At 32.8% G+C, this 16,455-nt stretch overlaps 1 protein-coding gene across 1 annotated transcript in view; it reads right to left on the bottom strand.

Annotated features, from left to right (window-relative positions):
- Positions 1 to 1,179: 1,179 nt before the first annotated feature.
- LOC134244008 (uncharacterized) overlaps positions 1,180 to 16,455 on the bottom strand; it is a 17,990-nt gene continuing 2,714 nt past the window's right edge. Inside the window, exons 2-7 of the mRNA XM_062726259.1 lie at positions 4,170 to 4,230; positions 3,828 to 3,993; positions 3,148 to 3,319; positions 2,753 to 2,876; positions 1,877 to 2,005; positions 1,180 to 1,558 (exon numbers count right to left, since the gene is read on the bottom strand). Of these exons, the coding sequence (XP_062582243.1) occupies positions 1,216 to 1,558; positions 1,877 to 2,005; positions 2,753 to 2,876; positions 3,148 to 3,319; positions 3,828 to 3,993; positions 4,170 to 4,198 (963 nt within the window). The 5' untranslated portion in view covers positions 4,199 to 4,230 and the 3' untranslated portion in view covers positions 1,180 to 1,215. The remainder of the gene's footprint in view (positions 1,559 to 1,876; positions 2,006 to 2,752; positions 2,877 to 3,147; positions 3,320 to 3,827; positions 3,994 to 4,169; positions 4,231 to 16,455) is intronic.

Below are 16,455 nucleotides of genomic sequence, written 5' to 3'. Positions count from 1 at the left end.
GTCAATTTTTGTTTGGATACGCCATGTAAAATTTACAATAACATTTCATAGACCTTCCTGAATGAGGTAAAAATTACATATTTTATGGAACAATAGTGTCAAAATAGTTTATCTTAGTTACATTTAGGTCGAAAAAAACGTCGTTTTCGAGGTTGCGGCGCCTGGACATACCATTGCTTACAAAAACTTTACTTATTTATTTAAAAATAAAATTTATGCTCTGTGATCTATTCTATAAATAGAAAAGATGATGATAACTAAATATTTTAAAATTCATTGATGTATCTAAAGCGGTTTTAATTTTATCGCGCTAGTCCACGAACTTTTTGATAGCCCCTTGTATATCTTTCATAAGCAGCTGTTTACGATTTTACAAAATTAATGCTAATCATCAGCTCAGGTGAAATAAAAATACCAAAAGGTTTAATCTGTACAGACACATATTTAATGCTATTATCTTTTTTTCATTTTATTTTTTACATTTAACTAAATCTGCTAATATTGTGCAATTCAAAGAATAAAATTGTATACACATTGTATATTTTGATTTTGCCCTCCACATACCCAGAATGCTTGGAGAAAGGGAGGGTTGTAAGATCTGCCATTTTGTAACATAAAAAAATTATTGTAAAAGTAAAACATCTTACCATGAACTGACAAATAAAAAAAATACAAAAAGCACACTGTTACCAATGAAGAAAAGAAATTGGTCCTTGACATCTTTAGGGCCAAAGCATACCTGAGTAGCCCATTTTTGCAATAAACAGCACATGACAATGTTTTGTAGAATTTTAAATGTTTTTTACGTGTACATGAATTTCACAAGTAGGACATAATATTTTGATATTTTCAAAAGTACAAAGCACAAGTGAACATACATGTATCTAAACACAAGTGAAGCATAGGTGATTTTATTTATAACAATTTCCTAGGTTTTGCTTTTTGCCCTTATTTTTTCTCACTTTATATATGCAGCATTTACTTTATAACACTCTTTGTTAAAGGAATTAAAAATGGAGAGCTTTGTTATTGTAATTTTTACATTTTCATTATGAAAAATATCATTTTTGTTATTTTCGCAATGAAAAAAAAAATATACAATAACTTTTATTTCACTAGAATAAAAAAAAATTATATATTTCACAATTGAAAATGTAATTAAAAATTTAAAAAATAACATTTTTATATAAATTTTTGACTTGAACAGATTTTCATTTAATCATCATTATCCCTTAAATAGTGATCACAAAGCAGGATGGGACATTCCGTAAATTCTACTTTATAGTCATAGTACAGTGTCACTTCCTGGGGGTCATCTTGAGTGCCCCCCTCGTAACCCAGTTCCTGGAGGGTGTACTCGGGAACCAACATGGCCTCCCTGCTGCGAGAGTCATCCGAGAAAACGGACAACTTTGTGGATAGGATTCCTGTTTCTTTGGTGATTAATTGCAGTATGCTGTAAACTGTTGTGTCGGCTTGGACCATTACTTCCAAGTGCCCAGGATGATTTCGGAGATCTCGATCAAATGTCACTAGTCTTAGTTCCAACCATATATATCTGTAATAGATTTTTGGTCTCAGATTATGCAGATCCTAGCAGACACCATAATTATTAGTCGCAACACATGAATGCACATTTTCTTTTTTTTTTGGTGCTTTAAGCTACAATTTAAATTTTAAAACTGAAAACCTTTTAATAATTTAAGATTAAATTATCAAATACAATGTAAATAACATTTAACTTTACCATACATTTCTTTTTTTTTAACTATAAGCTAAATTTTGTGAAAATGCATATTTTTGTGAAAATGCGCAAAACTACAGAACATATCAGTTTCATGCAGTTCATATTTTGACAAAGTGTTTAATGACATACTTAGGATATTTATTCCTGTAGGGTTTGTCTATTCCCATTTTGCAGCCTGGACATTTCTCGCTCTTTTTTGGCAGCACTATCAGAATTTTCTCTGCCTCTTCTGCCTCTCTGTCAATCTCTTCTAATTCTCTGTCAAGAAACATAACTCCTCTAAATTGCAGGGTTTTATATATATAATTAAAAGGATTCTTAAAACTGAAGGTATTCATGAAAAAGTATATCATTTGTTGGAGCATAGGAGATAACTCACAGGCACATGTTTCAAAAATAAATTATTAGTACATGTACCTACTATGTGTGAAATTTATTTCTGACACAATTGCCTGTGAGATAACTGTATGCTCCCTGTACATAATTCCTTAGCTTGCAAAATATACTTATAAAAGTTATGGTAAAACATGTGCTTGTTATGTATGCTATTAAGTTATGATAGGTCCATAGGTAAAGAAAATTAATTGGTTGTTCATTTTTTTTTTACGGGTGAATAGGTTGAATCTGTGCTACGCATGATTCAGTCACATAGGTATCAGGTAGATTTTTGGGTGTTTTAAGTCATTTGAAGTTCATTGCTACATTAAAACAGACTGACACCGCCACCCACACTTCCAATATTTCATACATGTTTTTATTTGTTTTGATGTTGTTGCTTTATTTGAGTCTTTTTTTGTACTGTAGAATGATATGGATTTAAGAGGTCAAACTAAAGACTGCTTTGAATACTGTATACATGTCATTAAAGTCTGTTGCACTCGCACATGTGAGCTCATCCCATATAAAATTTTGTAAATAATTTGTGTTCGGTTGAACTGGTGACATTAGAACATAAGATGTAATTCCTTACATATATTTATGAATTAACAGTACAGTAGTACTTACTTGGCATATTGCAGTCCTTTGGAAATTTCTGTGTAGTCAATATCACCGCTGTTATCTTTGTCCAGTAACTTTGCAAGAAGATGCACTTGAGTGTCATTTAGAGTTAATCCTGCATCAAACATACCTATTCAAAAACAAGGATTTTTTATTTTACAGAATAGACAAAGAGCATGGTTAATACTCAACATATAATGACATCTTCATAAGGACTTTTTGGAGCAAAGTGAATGCTTTTTATTACAAAATAAATTTTATTCAAATTTGTGAAGGTTAATTTTGATGGAAATCGAGGAAAACTAAAATTGGTTTTTATCATTAGTATTTATCAGGATTAAGAATTTAACATAAAATGAACAATAAAGCAATATATTGAGTGATTTCTTTTAATTACATACCTGATTTAAAGTCATCATATGAAATGAAACCATCTCCTTCTTCATCAAACTCTTTAAACATTTCAACTATCTGATCAGAATGGTTAACTAACCATCTGTCCATTTCTTGAATGAAATCATGATAGAATTCCTTCTGATTCTTCAGCTTGTCACATGCTTTCTCAAGTTTTTCCTACAATGGTACGAAAAATTATTTATATACGTAAGACTTTTAAAGGTGGACAGAGCACATTGAAATGTGAATGAACTGTACCCAATGAGTAATAATGAAGAGTTATATCCCACTGTTTTAGGCATGATAGAAAAGGGGAGAGAATTAGGATAAAAGTCATATAAAAGTGCAAAGTTATCAAAGTATCATAAGTGCAATGGTAGATCTTTTTGCTTGTGTCATTGAACCTAACAATCAACATGAATGCACAAACAAATTCTACTAAATGATGTATTCCCATACTGTGGATGATTATTTTCTAAAATATTTAACGATATTTTTAGTTCAAAATTTTCTGATCACATTTTTCGATAAATCTGGGGCATTATTCCTGTACCAATCGTTATCAGTGAATGAGTGATTGACAGCTAGAATGTATATAATCATGCAAAATGGATTATCATATTAATATAGTCAAGAAATAATTCACTATTCCTGACTTATTTGTTCAAATCTACAAAGTACATACCAAAACTTTCTCTGACTTTGATAATTTTGCCTTCTTTTTTCTTCCTTTCTTTTTCTTGCCCCCCTCTTTTCCGAGGTCGGTTGTACCGTCTGCTATCAGGGTTCCCGGGTCTCCATCATCCCCGACAGCGTCGTGTTTATCATCTTTGCGTTTGGCTGACTTTGGTCTGTAAAATTTTAGGAAGAAAAACTAAAAGGTCAGTAAAATTTCTTAATTGAAAATAACTGAGGAAATTCTGCCGCTCAGTCTGTACCAGTAATAGCTTTGTTTTAATATTATAAACGGAAATAATCGTCAAACTTTGTGTGAATAATAAAGAATAAACAATGTAGATATGTTTACTTTTTCTTTCCTTTCTTTTTCAGTGGCATTTCGTATGTTTACACTTATTCTATAATTCTTCCTGAAAACTAACTTTTCTGTATCTAATGTACACAGAGATGTCAAGGTCGTTCGGTTTATAACATATAGAACCAGAACGGTGGCAGTTACTGTTCCGGAAAACATGGTATGTTGAGCACAATGCTGTTTATTTTATTTATCAAGTGTATGAAAAAAGCACTTCAAGAAAGCATACGAGCTCATCATGATGGTACCATTCAAACAAAAATTTCAGAGGAGGTATTACCCTTCCGAAACACTAACCCCCCTTTTTCCCTAAAGAAACTTGGCGACAACCTTGCACAGAGACAATGAATAGTTTCTTGGTTGAGCACATCTTTGCGCCGTGTTATAAGCTTAATTTTACTTATTCATTTTAATTCATTAATTTATTGTAATTTTTTGTATTTGAATATGAAAAGGAATTCATTTACATGCTGATCTAGATCTAAGCAAGATATACAAGTTTAATCTCAAAAAGTAGTGGGTGGATATATTTTACATTGATTTTATTAATATGTAATCTTTTTAAAGCAGTAATTTAGTTCCTTTGAACAATTAGGTCCTCAAATTATCTATTAGTATAAAATCAAAACCTAATTTAACCGCTGAAAAAAAGTATCGTATACTTCTTAGACATTGAAAAAATCAATTGTACATATTGGTTAATAAAAGTACATTTTAAAAACTGTCGATATCGGAATCTTAAAGTTTTTTTAAATTATCATTATTATAAGACAGATGTTGAAAACATACAAAACATTTAATCCGTCCTGAAATCCGAATTTATGTGCGTTTGAGGGCAACGTGCGTTTCGCCGACCCGAGAATAATAGACCGATTTGCGATAACTACAGTGGTATTGCTGTTTAGTTTGGTGAAATATGAACGATTGATTAAAACACATATCATTTACTTATCTGTATACTAAATCTCCGCCAGACTACATATGTATCCTGTAAAAGTTATGAAAGGGTTAATTGACTCAATGTGGCATGCAGTCATACAAGAATGAGCCGTAGGCACAGGTTAGTGTGTCGGTTCGGCAAAAAGCAGAGCATCATGCATGTCTGAGAACCCAGTCATACATGTATATAATAAATACAGCTTTGATTCATTAAAACATCAAGTCTCTTAAAATTACTCCCAACCTCCAACATATATTTTCAAAAAAATCGTTTTTAATTTCACTGTGCGAGATTAGAGCGTATAGGTACATGCATATACATGTACCTTTCCAACGTAAGCACATAATCAAAGCCAGCATTTACTGTTATATAATATTGATCAATTAATATCGTGGAAGTCTTCCGCATATATTGTTATGTAATATTACATCAAATAAATATATCACGAACGGTTTAAATAACTTTGGTATACTAGAGTATAAGTCCTTTTACCTTGAAAAGTTACAAAAGGTATAGAAAAGGATGACTGAAGCACCTTGAACCTTACAGATAACCCTTGGATGTAAACAGTGACCAACACACGGATAACAGTAAATGGACAGGTAATAATAAAAACCGTCAAAGTTCGGCAATAGTTCACCGTGTTCCCTCCTGTCCTGGAGGAGTCTTGATAATGCAAAAGTGTGCCTGTTCAAAACACCGACAGTTTGGTCAGTTTACGTAGAAAAAAAAAATAATATAGCGATGAAACTTCTGAAATCTGGATTCACCTGTTGTTGGTATATGGTTTGTCCAGTTCTGTCTTTTGCCAACGATATTCTGTTACGATTTGCGGCTTACAAGCAAGTGAACGCTCTAGCCGTACAGCTGAAAACAATGTCGGAGACCAGTGTGGTGATCCCCCTATCCCTTTCTTCTGTTGTCGTGGAAAGTGCGGTCCAGATGATTGGAAACGCGATTGCATATTGCATGTGGATTGTTCTTAAACCGTATGCAAAACTTGTAAGTTTCATTTCTCGAGGAATTTTTAATTTCGTCCAGCGCATCACAGGAGTAGATGCCAGAAAGCTTTCCTGTGGTGACAAACCGTGTTATATGATGGATTATATATTCAAATCTACGGTAACCATAGCTTCCTATATATTGAATGGATTAATGATGCTCATCTTTTTTCTCATCGTTGTAATAATTATATTGTTTTGAAATGATAATTCCTGGTTAAAGTTTAGAATTTATTCAAGTCCAAAAGTACAAAATCAAAATTCACATTTTTACACAAAAATTCCTAAAGTGAGAGTGAATTACAAATAAACTCAGGCACGTCTCATCTTTGACAACTCCTCCCACATTTCATAATTGAACCAATGAAACAAGTTAAAAGACAGTAGAAAAGTTTAGGGAAAGCTCAATGACATTAATTTATAACACAGGAAACAATTTGAGTAAGCATAACAAATTCAAAGAAACACCAGTCTAAGATCTGACCATAAACCTGATAACAATTATGAGCTAATAGCATCGATACCGTGGGATGGAGAGAGAGATGTCAAGTTTGAGAAATTACAAACACGTGCAGCAGTGCTCTTTCTGAAGATCAAATAAAACAATTAATTTTCAATTACAAATTCCCAGTACATCAATTATAATATTTAAACAATACCTAAATCATAAGTACATCTAAGAAACGAACAAATTGTATTTATCAAAAATATGTATTTATACGCATGTATATAACATCCGCCCCCTAAAAAAATTGGCATACAATTTTAAGAATTAAACGATAAAGACAATCATAAAATATGCACACAAAAGAAATGTTATACAAAATGATATTGAAGAAAATATAATACATGTACAAGAAGAAGAATGCATTCTAGTAATGAAATCAGAAGTGAATAAAATGTTTTTGAAGCATGTATTCACCATTCATTGGTACCATCAAACACTCTCACATTTATACAAACATAATATTCAAATCAGAGTCCATCATAAGAACTCATAACTTGCGCTGCAATGCATAGTAAAAAAAAATGTAAACAACAAATTCTCGAATATGGTTGTTCAAAGTATAACCTGTATGGAATAACACATCCTCGGTTAGAATAAATCATACCAGTCAAATAAAGATAAAACAATATTCAATTACGTAATTGCATAAGGTATAACCCTGTCGGAATAAAACATCCTTGGTTAGAAAAAGCAATTAATATATCAAACCAACACAAAATTTTCACGATGTATGTCACAAATACTGCATACTACTACCATATTGAATTGCATAAGGTATAACCCTGTCGGAATAAAACATCCTTGGTTAGAAAAGCAATTACAATATCAAACCAATACAAAATTTTCATATCACACGCTGTATGCCACAAATATCGCATACTAATAATTCCTACCTTCTCAATTTCCACCGTTTCCAACAGTATGTATAAGCTGTAATACTTGTGGAATAAAACATCCGTAATTACATAAACATACATATGAAACACTGTAAATTAATACAGATCAAAAGTATCAAACAAACATATTATGCAAACAAAAAAATAAAATATATCAACAGTATACACAAATGTAACATGCATTTTTTTTTTCAATGATTTTCTGTTTTTTACATTTTTTTTTAAGTGTTCATAATCATTTTAATACATTTTATAAATACGTCATAAGTTAGGTGGCGGTCGCGTTTCGATAGCACGTTTGCCTTAATTTCGCATTGGGCTTCTTTCCACCATAACCGTTCCAATTTGCGCACTCGTTGAATGTGTCCTTCACCCGAACAACTGTGGCACGTACGGACATTTGCGCGGTCTTGATTGTAATTCTGCATCCCTCTAGATCTTGGACGGTCGCGACTCGGAGCCTCCAGTCTGTCCAGCCTGTCAATAATCGACTTAATCATCTGGAAGAGTTGTTCATCTCGACCACGATTAGGCTTCTCCTCGATACGGACTGCAGCTACAGTGTTAGGGGGGCTCGTCCTGTATTCATACGCCTCACCAAGTTTGGCTTGTTGTAAAGCATCCTCCCAATCATCCATGTTCAAATCTGTTGGTGCTGGAGACACATAATTTTCTGGTCTATACATTTTTGTCAGTTTATGTAGTCCGAATAAAAAGAAAAGGTGAATACAATAGATCCAAAGTTTAGTCCAAAATCACTAATGAAATTTTAGATTCTCCACCATGTAATAATTATATTGTTTTGAAATGATAATTCCTGGTTAAAGTTTAGAATTTATTCAAGTCCAAAAGTACAAAATCAAAATTCACATTTTTACACAAAAATTCCTAAAGTGAGAGTGAATTACAAATAAACTCAGGCACGTCTCATCTTTGACAACTCCTCCCACATTTCATAATTGAACCAATGAAACAAGTTAAAAGACAGTAGAAAAGTTTAGGGAAAGCTCAATGACATTAATTTATAACACAGGAAACAATTTGAGTAAGCATAACAAATTCAAAGAAACACCAGTCTAAGATCTGACCATAAACCTGATAACAATTATGAGCTAATAGCATCGATACCGTGGGATGGAGAGAGAGATGTCAAGTTTGAGAAATTACAAACACGTGCAGCAGTGCTCTTTCTGAAGATCAAATAAAACAATTAATTTTCAATTACAAATTCCCAGTACATCAATTATAATATTTAAACAATACCTAAATCATAAGTACATCTAAGAAACGAACAAATTGTATTTATCAAAAATATGTATTTATACGCATGTATATAACATCGTGTTGACGATGATGTTCACGCTTTTACTCACCCCCTTTGTACCTTTGGTGTTAATCGTCTCGATTGTCATCACTATGCTCATCGCCCTGTCTCTCATCGCCGTCATCTCGCAGATGACCAAGACAATATCCAATGCTTTCACCACGATTAAAAAGACTATCGGTGTCATTTTGCTGATTTCAACAGGTGGCGTTTCCATGGTCCTCGCGTGCATCACTTCGTGTGCCGTGGTTCTGTGCTGGATATTCATTATATCTTCCATGCAGATTATTTGTTTTACAGTATCTGCCTTCATGATTGCTTCGCTTTTTATCACAATTCTTATACTGACAATCATCGGAAAGGCCATTGAAACCGATGATAAAGAAACGCCAAATGACAATACTAAACTGTCTCTTACTTTTTCCAAAACATGAGTAGACGACTTTATAGATATACTATAGAATTAATCGCTCAATATACTCCCCGTGTGGTTTTTAATATATTTAGGGTGTTGACAAAAGGCTAGTGAAACACAATTTCAATGCAAAGTACCTTTTTTAGTATTTTGCAATTTGTATGAATAGTATTATTAAGAAGTGTCATGTAAACTGTCTCTTTTACCGTATATGGCTTACGGTTACTTAATACATGTATTAACATTGAACGAGTATTTGTCTGCAATCAGAAACAAAGAGGCTTTTTGTATGGAATGGCTTAGATAGTGTTTAGAGCCAAGGGAAACTATGGTTTCACAACTTAAGATAGCTATGTTTTGTTCAAATAACAAAATGGAGAGGAAAGACGTTATGAAGAAAGTTTGAAAAAAGTACCGTTTTGATTTCTTAAATGAACTACATCATGCGTGAAGAGTTAGACTTTGTGATACGGAACCTCATAAAAGTCCTAATACTGAAAGAAAAACCTAGTGAATTTAGCTAGTGTGCCTCGTAAAGCGTTTGTCATGTTTAGTAATCTTTCAGTTTACTGGCTAAGATAGTGAGTTTTGAAGCGGGGGTCGTATAGATACTTACATATATAGTGAAAGTTACTTATCAATTCTAGATGTACTAATCTTATCTAGTAAATATACCCAATACCTAGTAAAACTGCTTTTAAGGTAGTGATTGTATGGACAATAAATTTACTAGTCTCCTTAGTGACTTTAAGGTAGGATTCTTCTCATATTTCTTGTATTTAAAAATCAATGAAATTTTCACAGAATCAAGAAGACAATATCAGTAAGTGATAGTATCAGTGAAATTAAATTTGACCGTTTTATATGAGAGGTAAGGTCGGGTCAAGGTCATTTTCTTTTTCCATGGCATTTAAAATAAAAAATACTGTTGCAAATCATGTGATGCCTACTTCTATTTCAAAAATTTAAAGATTGTACTTTTTGCATAAAAAGATATTACTATATCGGGTCTATAGCATGATAATACCAAATTTCCAAAAATAATTTAACTAAACTGGATATTGGCTAATCCGAATTTTCTCTGTTTTTCTTAATTTTTAGCTCTACTGGTCAGAGACCAGAAGAGCTTATGCGATAGTAATGCGTCCGGCGTCCGTCCGTCTGTCCGTCTGTCTGTCTGTCTGTCTGTAAACAATTTTTAAAAATGCTACTCCTCCTACAGTTTTGATCTGAATTCAATATAACTTGGCATATAAGTAGACTACACCAAGATACATAATTCTATGTATCGGATTTTGATTTCGACCAACGGTGTTGGCGTTGTTACTAAAAATAGAAATTTCTGTAAAATTCTTTCAAAATGCTACTCCTCCTACAGTTTTGGTCTGATTTCAATATAACTTGGCACACAAGTAGACTACACTAAGATTCATAATTCTGTTTATCGGTTTTTGATTTCGACGAACGGTGTTGGCGTTGTTACTAAAAATAGAAATTTCTGTGAGATTCTTTCAAAATGCTACTCCTCCTACAGTTTTGGTCTGATTTCAATATAACTTGGCATATAAGTAGACAACACTAAGATACATAATTCTGTGTATCGGATTTTGATTTCGAGAAACGGTGTTGGCGTTGTTACTAAAAATAGAAATTTCTGTAAAATTCTTTCAAAATGCTACTCCTCCTACAGTTTTGGTCTGATTTCAATATAACTTGGCACACAAGTAGACTACACTAAGATACATAATTCTGTGTATCGGTTTTTGATTTCAACGAACGGTGTTGGCTTTGTTACTAAAAATAGAAATTTCTGTAAAATTCTTTCAAAATGCTACTCCTCCTACAGTTTTGGTCTGATTTCAATATAACTTGGCACACAAGTAGACTACACTAAGATACATAATTCTGTGTATCGGTTTTTGATTTCAACGAACGGTGTTGGCTTTGTTACTAAAAATAGAAATTTCTGTGAGATTCTTTCAAAATGCTACTCCTCCTACAGTTTTGGTCTGATTTCAATATAACTTGGCACACAAGTAGACTACACTAAGATACATAATTCTGTGTATCGGTTTTTGATTTCAACGAACGGTGTTGGCTTTGTTACTAAAAATAGAAATTTCTGTGAGATTCTTTCAAAATGCTACTCCTCCTACAGTTTTGGTCTGATTTCAATATAACTTGGCACACAAGTAGACTACACTAAGATACATAATTCTGTGTATCGGTTTTTGATTTCGACGAACGGTGTTGGCGTTGTCACTAAAAATAGAAATTTTTGTGAAATTCTTTCAAAATGCTACTCCTCCTACAGTGTTGGTCTGATTTCAATATAACTTGGCACACAAGTAGACTACACTAAGATACATAATTCTTTATATCCGTTTTTGACTTCAATGAACATTATTACCTTGGATAATAAAAAGTTTCAATTCCCAACTGCTTAAGTACTTTCCTCTTCCTTTGCTTTAAGTACAAACCAGTAGAGCTTCAGTCTCGACAGAGACTTCTGGTTTTAGGATATATTAGTTATTTTCATATGCTTCCTATATTTAACTTTTTCTTATTTTCACATATAATAATGTAGTCTTATAAATATACAAAATGATACTAAAACAAAAAGTTTTGATCGTTTACTAAGAGAGAAAAAATACTTTTTATGGATTTTTGCTTAAATTGTACTTTGATTGGAAGCGTTTAAAAGCTAACATAATTCTAGTTTGTTTGCAAAATCATATTCATTTGATATATTTTGAAAGTTTAGTCCCTTATTATTAATTTTACTTACATTTGAAAATTTCTTCAAGTCCTTGATTGTATAAAAATTATAACTAAATTCATTGCTCTGTTATAATTTTGAGAGGCAGAAACGCAGATATTTTCATACACCACCATTCCGCCAAAAATATAGTCCCTGCTAGTTTTCAAACGCAGTTTACCATTTCTATTTTAAGTTGTACAATTGTGATGAGGAAAGAAAATTTCGTCTTTTAAATCCCTTACATCTAAATATATAAGACATATAAGCAAATATGCTTTGAATGTTTCATCTAGTCAGAAACCAGAGAAGAATCCTACCTTAACTAGCTATTTTTTTTACAGTGAATGAGGCCATCTTCAAAAAAAGATTTGTTTGCCCTCTCCAAACACAGGGTAAAATTACTAGTAATGGGTCGGTAGCTTCTTTTCCAGAAAATTTCAACGATTTTGTCGACAGGATAAAAGGAATGAATTAAAGAAATGTTGTCCAGGAATGTAAAAAAAATTACAGTCGGGTCATTCTTAGTTTGTCGGTCGAGAGAGGACAAAACAATTTTTTAGAGATGGCACACCGAACATAACTTTATTTTCGCTTCATTCATTTCTCAGATAAATACTGTATACACATATTTTCAGTAGAAAACATATATATTTGGGTATTTTTCTGTTGTTTTGTTTTTTTGTTTTGTTTTGTTTTGTTTTGTTTTTTTTGTTTTGTTTGTTTTTTTGTGTGAGTGTGTGTTTGATCTATGCTTTTCCACCAAACCCCTTCTGAATACATGTAATTGTGTGGGTTTTTTTTATAATAGGTTTTAACTTATTGTTCTGACCATTCTATAGTTCGAGATATAGCTGTGCTTGTATATACCCTTACTGAGGACAAGTTTACTTTTATTTATTTTTAAGTATTGCATTAAAATTCAAATGAAACAGTGTTGTTATTTTGTTTGTTTGGTTTGTTTTAGCCGTTATTGAAATTTTCACTTTCTTAAAAAAACACTGGCACAAGACATTTTCCTTCGATAACGAGCTAGGATGATATCTGAGAACCTCAGATATAAACTGGAGATATTGTGAGCGTGCTCAAATAATAACCCCTGTTTCAATTTTTTAAGAAATATAGCCGAGACAGAATATTTTACCTTTTCTGTTAGTAACCTTGACGTTGTCATAATGACCTTGGATCAAGGTCATGACACACCCTCTAGTCAAAAACAATGGTTCAATTTAAATAAGATTTAATTTTAAAGTGTTTTTACTATACATACAATGTAAACCTTAAATTCCATAGTGTGGCCCCACGCTTACCCCAAGGGTCAAGAATTCAACAATTTAAAATCTACACTACCACAGGATGCTTCCACGTAAGTTTCAGCTTTTCTGACGAAGTGGTTCTTGAGAAGAAAAAAAAATATATGTATAATTTTGTTTTATATATTTCAATGTAAAACCTGGTGGCCCTGTCCTACCCCCGGGGGTCATGATTTGAACAATTTATCATCTACACTTCCCCAGGATGCTTCCAATCTATGCACACAAGTTTTATCTTTTCTGACCCAATGGTTCTTGAGATTTCCACATGACCCCATCCTATTTGCACTTTCTTGATTATCTCCCCTTGTAAAGGGGCTTGGTCCTTTATTTGAACACCTTAACTTTCTCTTAAGGAGGCCGAGTCTAATTCGAGTGCGCATGACTTTTGCGCAGCTTTTTAATTTCATGCAGTCACAAGTGCAACAGTACACCTTCCCAAATATTGTAATTTTGATATAAAATTAACATCTGAATATGTGATTTTTCGACAACAATTTGGAAAAAAACTGATATGGCTCTAACGACGTCACTGTTTTCCGACTTTGTAAGCAGTACGTACACGACGCTGAAGAATGACACATGACTCGCTTACATGTATATGTTCGTAGATATTCATGGATAATCATATGGTACTCAGAACTGCTGACAGAACATCAAAAGAAACATACTAGCAATCTTAATATTGCTATATTTTACCAAATAATTATCTGCGCCGAAGATTCATCTTCACCGATATGTATTTATACCACAATATGACAATTTTAGAGGTATTGGGCATCGAAAAAATAAACTTTATAATTAAGATCTTGACCAACCTAGATAGTCAACTTTTTTTGAAATTTCACAATTTGGTGACTTTTTACAATAACTTTCATTTACTTGACTGACGAAAAAATCTCTAGGGCAGAAATACCAAAAATATGGAAAAAATGTATTAATTTGGCGCTTTTCCATCAAATTCCCATAGAGTCCAATAGTAAAATTTGAAAACTTTTGAGATGGCCCCTTAAGAAATCGGGGTGGTAAACATTTTTTAAATCTTTAAACAATAAATATAACAGTAAAAATTAATAAATGAAAAATTATCAAAATCCCTATACGGTAGAAATAATTAGACTCGGCCTCAATGCTTTGTGCCAACAACTTAAAATTGGCCCAGTGTTTCTTGAGAAGAATTTGAAAATGTAAAAAGTTTACAGACAACGGTGATCAGACAAGTTCACTCTTTCAGCTTAGGTGAGCTTAAAACCTTAGAATGACCATATAAATTGAATCGAGCTAAGCCCCTAAAGGTATGCATCAAATCAATTGCTCCAGTCACTGTATGAATGATTTATTGATTGTATGTTGTTTAAAGTCCCCGTCGAGAATTTTCACTCATATGGAGACGCCACCACTTGCGGCAAAGCCGATGGAGAGCAATAAAGCCATTGAGCAGTGAGGGATTTTTTTGTGTGCCGAAAGACCGGTCCACAACACGCGCCTCGTGTTTATAATTTCACCAGAACTTACTAATTATCCCAAGAATTAGAAATTTTGCATATTTGTTTTATTCTTTCAAAAATCCGACTCGAGATTAAATCAAGTACGCTCTCGGATTGGAACCCGCGACGTAATGATCGACTTCTTACTTCGTGACTTCAACTGTATCGATGGATTTATTAGAGCAATGATTTCATACACACATCCGATTATTGCTATCATCAAGTCAACTGATGCGCAGTTCAAATGGTATGATTCTACTGCTAGCACCAGTTCAAATGGTATGATCCTACTGCTAGCATCAGTTCAAATAGTATGATCCTACTAGCATCAGCTCAAATGATATGATCCTACTGCTAGCTCATTTCAGTTCAGTTATGGAATTCCCTCCTATGTATAAGGAGCACCCGAGAAGGTGGTTTCATAAAAGACATAAAAATTAAAAGGAATAAAGTGATGAAAAGACAGTTAGTAAGACCTACTCTGTATAGTGCTGTAAAAATAAAAAAGAGGTGATAGACAAACTAAAAATAAAAAAAAAGCTTTACACACTGTACAGTAACTTAGCCTCTGTTATAAAAGTTAATTCAACTCTAAAAGTATTTACATATACTCCTACTTATTAAAAATATTAATAATAAATTTAGGGTCTGTTGACTGTAGACTGTGTAAATTTTTATATAGTTTGAGCTCTATGGCAATGTAGAGCGAATACCATGTTGCAACTCAGGTTTTCTATAAATCCCTGAATTTTGTTGTTCCTGGGGGCAATCTCAGAAAACGTGATGTAGGAGGGGTCGATAATGACTTGTAGTAATTTATTTTCCTCCATTATGTATGGATTTGATTCCTGTGAACCAATTTTTTTCTTGCAGAGTCCTAGTTTGGTCAGATACGGCTGCCTAACAGAATCTAAGATGTGACATTTTAATAAAAAGTGTAATCTATCCTCTGTGTTCTAGCATCAGTTCAAATGATCAATGATTCAATTTGAATATATCCCCTTTATAATACATTACCGCATAAGATTGATTCTCTCAATTCAATTACTGTGGTTTCATTAATATTCGTTGAGCACCAATTTTCGAGGATTTCGTTGTTGAGCAGATCCACGAATTTAAATGTTCATTGAATTAAGAAATATGCTATTCATTTGTATACGCAATGGTTTTGTCCACGAAATTACGTATCCTCGAAAACGTCCTTTTTATAAAATCCACGAAAATTGATGCCAACGAAAATTGAAGAAACCACAGTAATGTGCGCTTCAAATACCGGTATTCAGTTCCAAATGATGAGATCCACTAACCGGTATATGGCTAAATTGCTCTTTTCATAAACATAAAGACTTCAATATAAATGATTTGTTGACTTCTTGAATTTGGTTGAAACCAAAGTATCTTATTCTAAACTCTCGCTAGGGGAATATGAGAATACTTCCAAAATATTTTCTTAATGGTATTCAGTATCTCATTTATTATGATCATTTTCAAGACATTGACTGTACATGTACACTTTTTATATCTTTTGCAGAATACCAGTAAACAACTGACAGTTTTGGTTGTGTAAGCTTTCAATCAGATATACCATCGTCACAAACCACAGCCAAAATGTACGATCCTCTCCTATTCTAGGAATGA

Source organism: Saccostrea cucullata, unplaced genomic scaffold (genome assembly GCF_032062105.1).
Source record: "Saccostrea cucullata isolate Sc308-1 unplaced genomic scaffold, CSIRO_AGI_Scuc_v1 ctg3, whole genome shotgun sequence".
Lineage (NCBI taxonomy): Eukaryota > Metazoa > Mollusca > Bivalvia > Ostreida > Ostreidae > Saccostrea > Saccostrea cuccullata.
Note: the sequence above shows the minus strand (reverse complement) of the source record. Positions and strands in the feature narration are given on the sequence as shown.